Genomic DNA, 17,037 nt, shown 5'->3' with positions numbered 1-17,037 from the left:
CAAAAAGTGTTTTATTCTATTTTGATCACAATCAGTGTTTATATCTGAACTATAAACTTTTATCCCAGTACTTCTGTGATCTTTTGAATTATTTTAAGACAGAAATAATAAACTGTGTGGTTCAAAAAATGTTTGTGAAGTTGTTTAATACCTGAACATGACAACTGCTCCCTCCCTATGGTCAGCAACAGAGAAAACACAGATTTGAATGTTCGCTGGTACTTGTTGTCAAAGGTTTAATAGATATAGCCAAATGGCCATTTAGGAATAAGATCACATGGGTGTTTGAATTGAGATCGCAATCTTTTAACGATTAATGGTGTAGCTCGAGTATCCACACAATCTTTGAGCTCAACAAGACTTACTTTTGTCAGAAGCTTTAATCAAAAAAGTGACTTGCATTGTCTCCATTCCCAGTTCACGCATTCCCTGGGAAGCGAACCCATGACCATGGCATTGCTAACATCATGCAATACGGTTTAAACTACTGGAATGCAAAAAGAAAAAAGTTAAGCGAATTAATTTTGCTTTCCCAACTACGCAAGATTATATGATTAATTTAATTTACTATTTACATTTAGGACTATTTTTTCACCATTTTCTTATCAAATGAGCGGTGAGCCACCAGTTGAGAACCCGTTATATGACATTATTGCTGATAATTATTATAGACATCTTATAACGCATGAATGGAAAACACAGATACTTGTGTAAGGGTGTGCTAAATATTATAAAGCCAGCAGCATTTATCAGCCAAGAGTGACACAGCTCTCATTTCTGCAACATATACAAACAACAATGTAATGAGGAATACCTTCAATCTGTTAATTAAAAATAAACCAAAACATTCACACATTCGAACATTCTTAAAACCAGAAATAATTTTAGCGTAATGTTGCAGGATATTAATTTTATAATGAAATGAAAATACCCTTTCACTTCCCCAAAACAACATCCTTATGCTGTCAACAACAGTAGTTATAGTTTTTATAGGTCGCCTTGATTTGTATCACAGCGCCTTTATAAGAAAAACAGTTGGCAGCACTATTTTAAGGACCAGATGATGGTCGGTGCAAATAAAACAAGTACAGAAACGACTATTTCTGTCACAAGGGAGAGAAATAAAAATAGTTACGGCACATCTTTTGATAAAAAAACAAAACAAAAAAAATCGGCTACCAAAGAGCTTATGCACCGCACATCTCTAAAAAAAGAAAGTCACCCACACAGGTTAATGAAACAAAAAACAGGCATCTGTCAGACCTAAATAAAGAGAATGGGACAAAATGAAGGGACTGTGTTTGGTCATAGGTTGACTACAATATGGAAGAATTTGATAAGTGTTCTTGTGTTAATTGCTTCGGGATCTGTTTGTTTAGAAGCCACAGTGAAATGACTCAAGCTGAGCATCTGTCAGGATTGTGACGTGTTCTTCAGCATGTTTCACACTTTGCTCAGATCCAGCTTGCACAGATAAGGGGAGCGGAAGGAGCCCAGGTACAGGTAGCCGTTGTACTCGTGTGCCTCGCTGATGTAGGCAGTTACCATGCCGTGAGGGTCGTGAAAGCTACGAACGCACGTCCCACCGTCCTGAAGCTCTACCACCAGGCTGTAGCGCGGCACAAACTTCAACAGAGTTTCTTGACTGAAGAGCTGAGAACACACAAAACATGGGAAAGCATATCCATTTCAGAAATATATATCGAGTTGGAATGTGTAAAACCACCAATACAAGAACTACTATCAAAATAAGCAATTAATTAACCAGACAACATGTTTCCTAGTGTTCACTTAAGAATTGTGCTCGAGTACAACAGTGCAAGCCACCTTTTTCACAGGCACTGGTTTGAGAAGTCTTTTTTCCTATAATTTTTTGCATGGGGATAAAAAAAAGCCAATAAGCTGCGTAATATATATATATATATAGATATATATATATACACACACACAAATGTTTAAGTATTTTAAAAAAGCGTAGAGAGATCGACTATTATTCACAGCGCTTCATGGGAGTGGGCGGAGCTAATGAGATCTTTTGTTGAGTTGCTTTTTTCGACTCTGATGGGTGTCATTTTTTGTTCAGCATCATGTGTAATGCAGTTTTTCACCAGGATTTTTGCTGTTAAACACGATTATTTAAGCTGGAATAATGGCAAATACCATCGATTAACAAACTCGTAGCTCACAGTAGGTCTGCCTTTAAAGGTTTATAAGTTATAGTTTAAACTCAATTTCCCTATGGAAAAAATGAATGCAGAATCTACTTCCGGAACCGACTGTTGCACTATTAAGAAAAACAGCGTGATTACGAAACTTGTGGGTCTCGAGATCCTTTTTATAAACGGGTTCATTTATTTTCTTGTTTTATATATATTTGTCAATTTTAAAAGTGATTGTTATTTTACTGTTACATTTAACTATGTTTAAACTATTTAAATAAAATCAATAAATGTCTATATACTTGTCAGTTTGAAAAGAGATTTTTCCATTACATTTAACTCAATTTTAAAGTATTTCAATATACATCTACATAAACAAGTGTATGTCTATGTATTTGTCTATTTGAAAAGTGATTTATTACCCAGACATTGTTTACTATTCATTTTAATAAAAAAAATATTTATTTGTATATAAAAAAACATTGGTATTTAAAATAAAAAAAATTGTAAAGTTTTTATTTTACTTCTAAATGGCAGCTTACCTTAAATATGAACTTCTTTATCCAGGGTCTTTGAGACAGGAAGTCCAGCATAGAGAAGCCGGGGTTGGGTCGCACAGCAGACATGGCCACCCAGTATCCTCCCGAAGAACTGCGTCGAATGTTGTCAGGGAATCCTGGGAGGTTGTCTATAAAGGTATCCATTCCTCCTTTATTGAGGCCAGACACGTGAACTCTGTGAAGACAACAAAGTAAACTTCAATATGTAGAACTGAACATGAGCAGTGACAGACCGATACATCAGCTAAACCGACAAGTCAAGATGACGTTTCAACATTTTGAGACTATCAACATTGGGTTTGTTAGGAATTTAACAAATCTGGTTCCAATACATAACCAAAAATTGCTAACTCTTTTGGCAACATTGTCTAATTTTTAATAAACATAGCCTCAGTTAACATAGCCTCTGGGGGTTATTTTTACCCAGTACTGTTTCTACTGATTTAACCAGACCATCCCAGATCACCACGGCGTTAAAGTAGTCACCTTCATTTATATAGCGTTTTTAACAATAAAGATTGTTTCAAAGCAGCTTTACAGTGATAACAGGAAAATACGGTAACAGAGATTGTTTTGGCTTTACAGCAGCTCTAGAATAAAGTTATTGTCAAGATAAAGTTAGTTTTGATTGATTCACTTCCATTGCAAAGATCATTAGTTATTAATTTAGCGGCTGCTAACCATTTTACCTGAAAACAGAAAACTTTTAATGTGTTCTAGCAGCTCACCAGCACAACAACAGTGTTTGGTGGCTCGAGAACGCAAACTCTGAAATAGGTTCCTAGGTGCAAGTTTTGAAAAATGTAAAAAATAAATAAAAAATTATCATCTCCGTGTAAACTTTAAAAACGTGAATCTGTGAAAACGTTGACGCACATGCACATTATGCGTTTAGTCTATAGGTATGCGCATTTGAAATATATATATATATATGTGCACAGGCACATTTGTCTTTCTTTACAAATTTACATCATCAAATTACTTGTCTGGCCTGCATAATACAGAATTTTTAGTCGCTTCCACGTATCCGTGCGAACTGGAATAATCTTGATAAGGTTTTATCTGTACAGAGGTAAAGGGAAGGTACATTAATATTAAACCACCTGGAGTACTGAGACCACACTAGCTTTAGTAAGAGGAAACATGCTATGCATCTCTCCACACGGGAAGCTTAACGATGGAGCCCGTTGCCTTGGCAACTGCATGCACTCATCATCTATCCAGGTGAGAACGGCCTGTGCCTCTAGCAGACATGAGACGTCATGTAGCAGTGAATGAGGACTACGTCATTCAAGAGGTCAGCTGTGAAGCTGTGAGGCGATAAAGAAGTGACAGGGAGAACTGATGTGTTCTAGCTGACCTGATAATGAATCAGCCCGACGGTAGGAACACGCTTAAAATTACACAGGACAATCAGTGTTGAAATATAGAAAAATGAAGCACAGAACAGCTAATTATTAATTGGGATTTGTATTAGAAAGCAAACATGAGCATCTCTAAAGTCAAAGATGTGATGCCACGAGGGATAGAAATACACTATCGTTCAAAAGTTACGAGTTTTTGAAAGAAGTGTTAGGCTGCATTGATCAAAAATAGGCTAAAGTAAAAACAGTAATGTTGTGAGATATTACAGTTTAAAATAACAGTATTTTGTATACATATATGTGTGTGTGTGTGTGTGTGTGTGTGTCTGCATATAAATATACACATATATTATTGTTGTCAAGTTTTTGTTTATATAATTATGTGCACACAAAATAAATATATATATTAGATGTCATTTATTCCTGTGATGCAAAGCTGAATTTTACTCCAGTCTTTAGTGTCACATGATCCTTCAAAAATCATTCAAACATTTCATTTATTATCACAGTTGCAAACAGTCGTGCAGCTAAATATTTTTGTATTATTTTCAGGACTCTTAATAAATAGAAAGTTCAAAAGAACAGCATTTATTCTAAAATGCATATTTTGTAATATTTTAAAACTTTACTGGCACTTTAAAAAAGAAAATCTAATTAATGCATCCTTGCAGAATAAAAGTATTAATTTCTTTTTTATTTTGTCTTACCCCAAGCTTTTGAACGCTAATGTACAGTATATTCAATAGAAATAGTAAAAACAGTATGAACATAGCTCTTGTTCTAGGATAATAACATCCCAGGTTTTGATTAGAATCATTTTAAACAAATGAAACAATATACAAGTTTTAACAATCAACGACCAAAGTAACTGAATATAAACAGTAAGGCGAGTATCACCTCCTTATTCTCGCCATTGTGGTTTCAGCCACTAGAACAGACTCCTCATCAGGGAAGAGCTGGATGCCGTTAGGAAACCTCAGGTTCTCCATCATCACGGAAACTTCCTTGCTCTCTGTATCGTATTCAAGCACACTGAAAAAACAAAACAAATTAGCAACATCAGTCACCGTACTAAAACATAATTCCCAGTGAAAACGAGCAGTGATTCAGAAACTATGCGCAAAGGTCCAACCAATAAAACTGTAAAGTGCAAAAACCCGTGAAATGCACTGAAAATCAGATGTGCCCCTGAATGTTTCATGTCCCAGTTACCGTCCATCTGCTGTGGCCTCCATGATCAGGTGCATGAAGTCTCTGCGCTGCCACCTGCTGCTGGAGTCAGTGAAGTACACCTTTTTCCCATCCTGAGTGACATCCAGATCATTCACAAAGCCCAGACGTCGACCACCGATCATCTTCCCTGTGCTCACCAGAGATTGTACCTCACCTAAAAGTCAAAACGAGACAGTGCATTGTTCTTTTTGGAGCTTGACAGAGACGTGGACACTCTGAACTATTGTGTGATGTCTCAACTCCTCCGTTTGTGTTCTTTTGCATGAACTATAACCCTAATGCCTGGCTCACACTACAGGAGTTTTAAAATCCTAACCAATTTTTAAATCTGGTTGCAGCACACACTTAAGGAGAATCTTTGCAGATTTTCTTACCTCATCTTAAACATGCTCACACTACAAGATTTGAAAATCGCGGCGCATCACACACTACACAATGTTAATAAGATTATCGTGCCAGAGGAAGAGCCTTGATATGATTCCACCATGACCACGTGATCTCACGCAACAGATGGGAAGCGGAAAAGTGGATGTAAACAAAATAGGCTATCTGTCCTTCATATCAAGTCATAATCGTGAAAAGGTTGCCTTGACCAAGGAAAGCAAACTCTTTAAAAAAAAAAAAATCATTCTTTTAACATTTAAGGATATTTCTAATGAATGGTGTCAGCTCTGGTCAATACAATGACTCAATGCCATTGATCTCTATGAAGTGACGCATCAGCTTCAGCGTTACCCATGCGCCGGATTGCTGCTCAGCTGAGCCTTATAAAGTGGAGCTCAAAGTTAAAATTAAATATTAAAATAATTAACAGCTTGTTTCATTACATCTTAGAATGAATCTGAATTTTTTTACATTTCCGTTGAATGAACAGTTTTAATGACTCCCTCAAAGGCAGTGCCTTGCCGCCACCTAGTGTCGTAACAGTGTAACTGGACTGAGTGACAGCCTGTCTATAACACGCAGAGACGAGCAATGACGTGGTGAAATATCAGCAGAAAGCCTCTCGTTAGGTGAGATTCGATGATCGGAACTAACTGTTGTATAACAATGATCTAACAAGCTTATTGTCAGGTTTATGTTCTGTTATTATATTATGTGGATCCTTATTTTGACATCTTCTGTTTACTCCACTTTTTTTAGTTTCGGTTTCATTACTGAACATGTAACTTTACTAGTCCTCGTGCCTGCTGACAACAGCGTAACACTTATTTATTTAACAATAAATAAATAAATGAAGATAATACCGCATATCACGCAGTTGTCACTCAAAATTACCTCAATGGAAATTCTATCACCACAGCCCTAACGTTACTTGTTTCTTATTGGCTATTGTGACAGTACTGACGTAATCACAATCTTGTTCATCCCGATAAATATCAAACATGTTTGATATGATCGGGGCGAGCCCGATTTGTGTGAGAGCAGATCGGGAGGTGTAAGATTCGATCTGTGAACGCCTCACATTACCATATAATCTGCTCCGAACATCGGAACCGATCGAGGTCCTCGACAAGATATTTTCTCCGATTCTCGGAAGGGGGAAATCGGGCATAAATCGGCCTAAAACTCCTGTAGTGTGAGCCAGGCATTAAAGGGTCACTCCACCCATTTGCATTAAGATTTCCATTGTTAGAAATCCAGTCATACTATTGAATGGTCGTGCAACGGTCTTTCATTTTCCCCGAGACGAGAGAAATCCTCTATTTACCTTTTTCACTTCCTCCTACAATGACGCAAAAATCGTCATTTTACGTCATCGTAGGAGGAAGTGTAAAAGGGGGGGATTTCTGTGAAGACTACAAGCACTAGTTCCCACCCTTTCAAACCTGCCCATAGGGGGTTGGACCTAATGCGCTAACAGACCTATCACAGATCAGTGCCAGTGCCTTTGATTTCACCGGGAGAAACTTTTTGAAAATATGGACGAAGGTACTGAATACATAGGCGGATGCATTATGGAGGATCTGGATTTTGACGATGTTATGGTAGAAACGGATGTTCGTGGCTACCTTTATGAGCCACAGTATAGCGACGAGCAGCTGAGGGCTATGGAGGAACAGGAGGCGGCTGAAGCTGCTGTCACCACAGCCGACGAGACGAGGACGAGGAGCCCGCAATGGCTCGAGCTGGGGCAGATTGGTGGTGCCTGTGCTCTCACTGTGCGCCAATGGACACAGAACAAGAGTCTGTCTCCTGCCGAGAATTCCAGCGGTGCTACGGAATCGGAGGATGACACGGACGTGTGTGTTGTTGCTCACCCGAGTTTCGCACCCCATATGAATACCGGCGTCCTGGAGACGCCCTTAGAATACCTAAGTTCAACTGGCAACGTTAGCCAAAGCCTACAGGGTCAAATGGTCATCTTTCTGTAAAGTAAGTTTATTTTCATTTTGTTAACACGCTAACGTGGCAGGTTCATTGCACAAATATCTTGCAGTTAAACTAGCTAACGTTACTGTAGTGGGAGTGGTCTGCGGAGCTGAGCATTGCAATGCACTATGGGGATTGTTGTCTACAATCCACAAGCACTAAAAAGTCATTTTCTGCCTTTTATCGGCCAAGAAGGTCCCAAATTAGAAATTTATGATTCTATTCTACTACATATATGACCCACTTTCAATACATATTCATTTCTCCACCGGTGGAATGACCCTTTAAAATGAGTACTGAATTTTAAAACAGAATATGTGTATTCTCTTTCCTTACCCGTGACAGGGTTGACCTCAAACAGTCCCAAATAGGCATCAGTGACAAACAAGGTGCCATTGGGTCCCACACGAATTCCCAGAGGACGTCCACAAGTGTGTTCTTGCTCATGAGAGCCTTTGAATCAGGAAAAAAATGACAATGGATATTCAACACTAATGATAATAGTAGGCTATTTGATACTGGAATTCTCAATTATATCTTACATAACAGTTATTTAATAACTTGATGTGTTTGATGGAACAAAATGCATGAGCTTGTCAACAATTAAAATTCTAAGCACATTTTATGTTTGTTTCCACAGTATCAGCAGTTTACAGCACAGCCAGGGAAAGAAATGAGTACAGTCATCCACTATAAAATGCCATCTTCTACTGTAATAAAATACACTTAGGAACCTTTAATGTTACATTACATTAATGCATGTGTGCTTTACATGCATTAGTGTAATGTACCAGTAGGGCTGGTTCAAGCCATTAGTCTACAAGTCAGGCGTTTGTGATATTAATTCAATTACAATGGCTTCCGTTTCAGGGCTGAGAAAGAATATTATATGTAACACTGTTCAACAAGAAATACTAAACCATAATAATGAGCATTTAAAATATAAATTAAAAGTGCAGTAAGCAATTTCTGAGAATCATTGAAAAATAAAGCAAAGATCATGAATGAATGACAAGGAAGAACTAAAAATGAGCATACTGTACACAGGTACAAGCAAGAGTTTGTTGTTAGTCGCAAGCAGCACACACTCAAAACCAATGTTTTCAGGCGTTCCCACTTCAGCACTGCAAATATTTTATAATCTTAATGCGGGTCCTAAAGTCTTGCCTGATCATAACTAGGGTTGGGAATTAATTTCGTAAGAAATTATCCAGTTCCGCCAAATGATTCCGGTTGCCATTCAATAAAAATGTTTAAAACAAATAATAAAAATTTGTAGTATTAACCCACTGAATAATTTGACATAAAAGTCACATATTAGTAACAAGCTAATATAGCATTACATTTCACGTTCCTGGCAGCTAATCATTACGATGACATAACTCAGGGTACGTTTACACGACAACGATATGCTTAAAAAGGAGAAGTTTTTCCTTCGAGTTTTCCGCGTACAGACGACACCATTGTCAAAATGATCCCCATTCACACGGACCCGCGAAAACATCTAAAAACGCTGTTATACGTAATACGCATGATGTCATAGTCTTCAGAGATTCGCGTTTTTGTTGTTTACATGGAGACCTTTTTCAAAACTTGCACTTTGAAACACGTTTTCAAAACTTAGCATTTTCAGGTACCCAAAACGTTTTACGTTTTTTAGTTGAAAAAAGTGTCATGTAAACAGCCCCATAGTGTTATCAAACGTACAGGTAATACAAAAACTAATTTATTAGCTGATATAGAATTTATATGATTTGTGAATTCTATACATCTCTGGATGGTGAAAACGACATCTCCCATAGTTCCACTTTGCTTCACAGCGTCATCAGCTTCGTCTTTTTTATTGTTTTGAAAATGCGACCTCTGGTGGAAAGATTACATATTGTAGCTTTAACTGGTGACCGTGTTAAATTATGACTTTACGCCAGATGTGAACGATTGGCCACAGATTCGTCAATTCGAAAAACCTGTGCAGTGCGTTCATTACAATTAAACTTTCTTACAGCATGATGCTAGTATTATTGTAAAGATAAACATTAGTGATGTCATTACCTGGAACAGCAGAAGTACGTTTAACAAAAAAAAAAAAAAAAAGGTTTATTAAGTCATCCTTGTTATGGGATTGGAACTCATCCAACAAAATACAAGCAACGCAACATTGGCACATTCTATCTATTCAACTATTTTACCACCACAAACAGATCTTTATCTTCAAATAAGCTTTTCTGCAGCCTAATGTTTCATGATGCTCATGTTAACTTGTGCCTCACACTCACATGCTGATATAGCCTCATCTGAATACATTATATTACACAGTGACAAGTTCTTATCAAAACGCATAATACTCATCACTCAGTATTCAATCAACAATCAAATGACCTAAATAAGCAGATTAATTGAGCTAAGTTAGTCATACTCCTAACACATACTTACTCTCGCAAAATGTGATATAAAGCTTTCATTGGGACCCCTTACAGCAAGCCTATATATTTCTTTCCACATAGTCATTGTAGAACATTTGGTTTAATCACCAAAACATAACTATGATCTTATATCTAATTTAGTGCTTTAAACAATCAGATAATTCAATAGTAAACAAGATTTCAAATCACACTTGTTAGTAAATCAAAGTATTACTGATTACAGTTGCCATATTGGAAAATACATTTACATTATGTCAATTATATTAAATGTATAATGTTTGTAATATTATCTATCCAGTGTTATCAAAAGATATGATAAAGATATGACCATGAGTTTTTGTGCTAGAACAGAGTATGCAGTAAATGTTCCAACTACACCATAATCTATACTCTAGTTGACCTTTTTAGATGAAGTGTAAGTTTCAGTACTTTGGCAGTCTTTACCAGGGTAAGGCCTCTGTTGAGAGTATCACGTTATTCTGTAATGTAAAATGCCTGTATTTTGATGTAACAGTTAGCCTACCAGATCTATCTCTGATTAATCTAATAGTTACACTGTCATTGATGGTTTCCGGCGTAAACAGACTCTCTCTCTGCTGTTCTATAGAATCCATATCTATAGAATTTATATAGAAATCTATAGATGTGATTAGATTAATAAAAAAATCAGTTGGATTAAACGTATTCAACTGAATAAAAAAAGATGCAAATGAAAAGTTTGATAGTAAGCATTATGAAAGGCAGTTATGAATGTAAGGTAGATGAAACACTTGTGTGTAGTGAAAAGGATACTTTGTGATTTTTGTTTTGTCCGAACATTGAAAATGTACTAAAATTATAGGAAAAAATCCATTTTTGATTATCTGTTGTTCGATTAAAGAACATTTTTAAAAATGTACCTCTTGAAAACGGTACCAGCGTGAATAAAAACAAACTGCAATGACTTAGCTCAATGGAGGGCTTATTTATTTAGGTCATTTGTTTGTTCACACAGATGAGGCTATATCAGCATGTGAGCGTGAGGCAACATGGGCACAGTGGCATCATGAAACATTAGGCTACAGAAAATAATATTTGAAGATTAAGATCCGTTCACTTACTGTGGTGGTACAATAGTATAGCAATTTTCCGTTGATTGCATTTTGATGGATGAGTTTGAATCCCATAACAAGAATTACTTTATTAGCGTTTAGTTTTTTTTCTTAAACATACTTCAACCAGGTAATAATGACATCACTTAGGTTTTATCTTTATAATGATACCAGCATCATGTTGTAGGAAAGTTTAATTGTAACAAACACATTGCGCAGGTTTTATAAATTTCCGAATCTGTGGCCGATCATTCACATAAAGTTAAACCCGTTAAACCCCCCCGCGGCGCTACAATTGGGCCCACCCAATTTAGGTCCGGGCCCGCCCATTTTGACCCAGGCCTATAGTGAGTGATTTTCATTCTAGCAGTTCATCCAATAAGCAGCCCGAGGAAAGCTTTGAGTGAAAGCTTCTCAACCAATCAGCGACTTCTACCCCACGTGTGACATAAGGGGATCGCACACCGGACGAGAAGCGCAGCGTTCAAAATCCTGCCGCGCCACAGAGCGCCATTTGTTTTAGCCTATATTAAATTTAAATGTATTTGTCTCAAATCGTCATTAATGTATATACTGACTTCACCCTGTGCTGCTATATACATTTAGTTTTATATTCATTTACAGAAATCAGCTGCTTGAATGAAAATTGCTGATGTTATCGGATTTTCAGATGATATTCTCAATTAATTCAGTTAACCACGCTCAGAGGTAAAGTGTTCAGACTGCAAAGTCAGCAACGATTGTATTTAATTCTACAGTAGCTACAATCATAACATAGTACATACATTATCTTAATTCCATAATGTCCTTAAACATAACAGTATTGCTGGCCATAAACTGAGAAAGTGCTTGTCCAGTGTGCGATACCTCGAGTTGTCCTAGACGCGACGCAGCAGCACTGCGCATCTTGTCCAGTGTGCGACCCGCCAGTTAGGCTAACGTTACAGCACTGAGCTGAGGACAGCGACACAAGAGCCACACAGATACAAGGCTACTGAATCGCTGTCCAGTGCCGCAGAAAAGCGCTGAAACGGAGATGAAGGGGAACCCGTTTTTTTTTTTTTTTTTTTTGTGCTTATTTTAACTGACCCATCCAGTTTTCTGGAGGCCCACCTACAATCAAATTCCTGGCGCCGCTAATAGTTAAACCGTAATACTGCAGCTCACCGGCAAAAGTAATGATTATGAATGTAAAAAGCAAAGAGATTGTCTGAACATTTTAATTTAGGCTATTAATAAGCTAGCGAGTGTCGGCTGCAAAGATGAAGTTGACGACGCGGACTCCTCATCTCCACAGTAAAGTGGATGTGACTTTAGAGAGAAATGCATGTCATGAAGTAAGCGCTGTATAATTTTGTTTCCACACTCAGCACAAACACTTGGATATGTGCCTAATATTAGCAAATATTTATCTAAGATAACGTTAACATTAGAGCGAGCAGCCATGTAAATTAGCTAACGTTAGACTACTAATGTTTCAAATGATAAGCCATGCCTGATGGACCAGGTGTTAACAATCTGTTTGTCATGGACTGTGTGACTATTAAAATTCAGTCGACAAAAGCTTTGTTTATTCCAAAATCATTTTTTGTGCATATCCTATTGGAATCCGATCATATTTAGCAAATGTGAAACACATGAGTTTCCTAAAAGTTACTGAAATCTGTACAAAGATTCATGCCATGTGCAACAAACCCATGAACCTGAGCGTTTCAAAAGACAAGGTCACTTATGTTGAAATCCCACATTACGCAGTGTTTGAGGAAACCGTCCAGTATTGCTGGTTTTCTTACCACATGGTGGCTTGCCAAGTGTTGCTAATACATTAATGTTCTTTCCCTCGATTTTGACTATCTTTCCATCAGCCGTCCCAGTGTACAAAACATCTACAAAACAAGAATGATTTAGAGGCATTACATACTGTCATTAAAGCAAATCGTTTTTTTTTTTTTATATTTAATGACTTAAAATCAATATTAAGATCTACATATAATAATTTATAAGATCTTCATACTTCCTTATATATTGTCAGTGTGCATGCATGCAATACAAAAATACAATAACACACTGCAAGTCATCTCAACTTTTACCTATTTTGGCAAGTACAACCACAGTTAATCTCTCAGTGCACACACTGCCAAACAGCTGCGACACACTGGGTGAAAGGTCAAGTTTTAACTGCATTGCTTTGCAAATACTGACCTCCAATATTGGCAAGGGATTCTGGGCCGATGAGCCGCTCCTCGAACAGTCGCTCTGCCTGTCTGAGTATTAGGTTGGGCTCGTAACAGCCAGTCATAAGAGGCGGTTCACTGAGACTAATTATTAAACACAAGAGGGGGAAAAAATCAAAGAAGAACTTTAGTTAAGCTTCATGTTCAGAAATGTTGAGAAAAACTGAACTGAAAGCCGTTCTTTCAGCAGAAAGCTGGAGGAGATGAAGTGCCCTACATATCAACTGCAGAGGCATCAATTATTAACGATTGTCAGAACTAAAAAAGAAATGAGAAAGCACTGTGGGGCTTGACTTAAGATGAATATTTATATTGGATTTTGTCTTGACTCTCAAGAACATTGTGGCAGAAGATCAGAACCAAACGGACTATACTGGATGAGATATAAAAGAATGATTAAAGAAGCTTTCCATTCAGCGTTAAAGGAATAGTGCATGAAATTGTGCTTTCATTTACTCCTACTCATATCATTTACAAACCTATATTATTTTACTTCTGTGAAACGCAAAAGGAGGTTTATACTGATCAGAACGAAAGGACAGAAAAAAAAAACAATAAAAGCAGTCCATACGACTCATGTCTTCAGTAGTCATATTGTGAAATATTTGCAAATAAGCTTTACCTCCACCACAGCTCACAAATGTTGGTCTATTTTTTATTAAAAAATAAATAAAAAAATAGACACCTTTCATACCACATGCGACTTCATTTACATCAACTATCTTTAGCATTATTTTTTTTCAGTAATCAAAATAAAGCTGAAATAAAAATAAAAATATATTTTTTTATATATTTTTTTTTATATTAAATCTAATTTAAAACATGAATAAATACAGTGGGCTTCACAAGTATTGGCACCCAATTATGTACCCAGTATGAGCAAAACTGAATGTGAAAATTAGTTTTTGCAATTTCTCCTCTTAGTCTTTCATTCAAAATATTCACAAAAATCTCACCTTTAATTAAAGTCAAATAGTTGAAAGAAACAAAATACTATCATAAAACAAATTTTCTGAAATATATGCATTTCACAATTATTGGCACCCCTTAATTTACGTTGTGCAACTTCCCTTTGCCAAGATAGATAACTACTATGAAACTTCTCCTATAATGCATAACAAATTAATATGGTTGATGAACACATTCCTCCATTCAGAATCTCCCCAGATCCTCCAGATTCAGAGATCCATGCTTGTGGACTCTTTTCTTCTGCTCATCCCACAGGTTTTTAAGGGGTTTGGGTCAGGGGACTGCTATGTCCATGGCAAAACCCTCATCCTGTGATCGGTGGACTATTCTGTGGTTTATTTTGAGACGTGCTTTGGATCGTTGTCATGCTGGAAGATCCAACCAAGCTTCCTGACAGGGTCAGTCAGGTGTTGATTTTATGTCTGCTGGCCTTTTATTTTTATTTTTCCGTGTCTCCTAAGTTGCCCAGGGTCTTTTGGAAGAAATGTAGTCCACCACCATACTTCACAGTGGGGATGAGGAACGTTTCTACATTGCCATGGTTCAGTCTATGCCTAACCCACATCAGGTGTTTTTCCAAAAAGCTTTATTTTGGTCTCATCTGGCCATAAAACTCAGTCCCACTGAAAGTCCCAGTAACGCCTGGCAAACTGCAGGTGCAGGAGATTACGGTTTAATGTCACCAAAGGCTTTTTCATTGCATTCTTCCCAAACAAGTTGTAATTATATAGATGAGGTCAAAATCAAGCGTGAAATGGCCCGAAAACATGATGACTGTGGGGGAGCAATCAGCTTAAAGGCACATCTTCATGTTTGTGACCAGTGTTTACCCAGCTTGATGTCTGATGATCTGAAATAATTTGACTTTTAAAAAGAACAGCTGAACATCAGTTCACAAGCAAAATATAATTTAAATTATTACTGCCTTTAGTAAAAATGCTTAAAAACACTAACTTGATGAAATTCATACTTGGTTTTAATTAATAAATAGAAAATTTATTACACTGTTAATGTAAAAATACAAATCAGAATAGTGTGTATATATATATATATATATATATATATATATATATATATATATATATATATATATATATATATATATATAAGTGCTCAAGTGACTATGTTTCAAGTTTTATTTTTCCTTTTTGGAACAACTAACAAAAGTATAAACCACCCTCCAATTTAGTTATGTGGAAAGAAGAAGCTAAGCTAGGCTATATTGTAAATATTTATAAAGGGTTGAAAAGACATTGGGAAAGATAATATTTCATTTTGGGTGTAAAAAAGTCCTTCAACCATTAAAACTGAACGCATGAAGTCTAAAAGGCGGCAGTTTTTACAATTAAAGCAATGTACTACTTTTTGAATAGGGCTTCTTTTAAATTGCAACATTTCCAGCTTGACAACAGAATGTTTAAGGATGTTCTTTTTGCCATTTGGTAATAATGTTTATTGCTAAATGTCAGTTGTAAAGTTTGAGTAGGACCAATGACAATAACTCATGGTTTCTGAGCAATGCGGTATTAACTTGCACAATGTCCCACCTGTACTCTGTAACCACCTACATCATTAACTTACACACCTTTGCATGAATAATATCCTATTTTACATGCATTACTCTAAAGATGTATCAGTTAGTCATTTACTGATTTCTATCCAATTAAATATTCAAGAGCGAAGTGTAACTAGAAAATGCATCTTTCCATTAGTTTTTATATAAACTTGTATTCCCAGGAACTGTCGTGAGGAAACCCTGAATGTCTGAAATAGTCAACTTGTTTTCCATGCTTAAGGTGTAGATCTCTGTGAGAGTACAAAGCTCACCTGAAGGCCTCTGGTTGAATGGGAGAATCAATCAGGAAAATGAGGACCAGCAGTGGGAAAAGCAGGAAAGCCACCAGAGAGAGTAACGTCACACGAAACACCTTCCCACTGTAAGTGCTGCAACGCACAACAAAGCAATATGGTTTACATTTTTCTGACGAGGACACATTTAACATCAATTAATCAAGTGCATTTCCAAGTAAGCAATGAAGGCAGGTAGGCATGTCTTACCTTGTGTTTTTATACTGGGGTTCATGGGTTTCGTCAGTAATTATTTGAGGTCTGTTCAACCTCCTGAACCGCAGTCCCTCGGGCTCATTCATTTTGTTGTTGTGTCGACTCTCTTCTCCGTTTCACAGCTACGTTCACTAAAACATAAGGCTAAATAAACGCTGGTCCAACAAACGAAGAATGTACTCACAACATCCCAAAGCCAGCGCAGTTCATAATGACGTGCACGAGACACACGCGCGTTCTAGACTCAGTCAGTGACGTGTGAGCGGAGAAACGATGAAACACTTTCAGTGACACAAGGCCCCTTTTTCAAATTAAAAGTTTTTGGGTTTTTTTTTTTTTTTTTTAGAAAGGCAACACAACGACTGAATTAGCTTACAGTAAATTACATTTTGCCATCAATATAAGCAAATAAATAAATAAAGCATTTTAAGGAATAAATACACAAAACGTTTCATTTATGACATTATGTGCACAGATAAAACCACTGAATCAAGAAAGCTTGTACACGTCAAACACTTTAAATATCATTGGAACCGAACAACTCTTAAAAGCATAAATAATCTTGTA

The 17,037-nt window shown here is 36.8% G+C and overlaps 1 protein-coding gene across 1 annotated transcript; it reads right to left on the bottom strand.

Annotated features, from left to right (window-relative positions):
• Positions 1 to 203: 203 nt before the first annotated feature.
• apmap (adipocyte plasma membrane associated protein) lies at positions 204 to 16,769 on the bottom strand. Its single transcript, XM_077247019.1, has 9 exons — positions 16,465 to 16,769; positions 16,234 to 16,350; positions 13,406 to 13,521; positions 12,997 to 13,089; positions 8,026 to 8,142; positions 5,296 to 5,470; positions 4,981 to 5,115; positions 2,702 to 2,894; positions 204 to 1,653 (listed from the first exon to the last, which is right to left on the bottom strand). The coding sequence occupies exons 1-9, from the start codon at positions 16,554 to 16,556 to the stop codon at positions 1,444 to 1,446; spliced, it is 1,248 nt and encodes a 415-aa protein (XP_077103134.1). The 5' UTR covers positions 16,557 to 16,769; the 3' UTR covers positions 204 to 1,443.
• Between the last annotated feature and the right edge of the window lie 268 nt (positions 16,770 to 17,037).

Source organism: Siphateles boraxobius, unplaced genomic scaffold, assembly GCF_051911475.1.
Source record: "Siphateles boraxobius isolate OS27281-9 unplaced genomic scaffold, OSU_SipBor_1 104, whole genome shotgun sequence".
Classification (NCBI taxonomy): domain Eukaryota; kingdom Metazoa; phylum Chordata; class Actinopteri; order Cypriniformes; family Leuciscidae; genus Siphateles; species Siphateles boraxobius.
The sequence above is the reverse complement of the archived record's forward strand: the minus strand, read 5'-3'. Positions and strand labels throughout refer to the sequence as shown.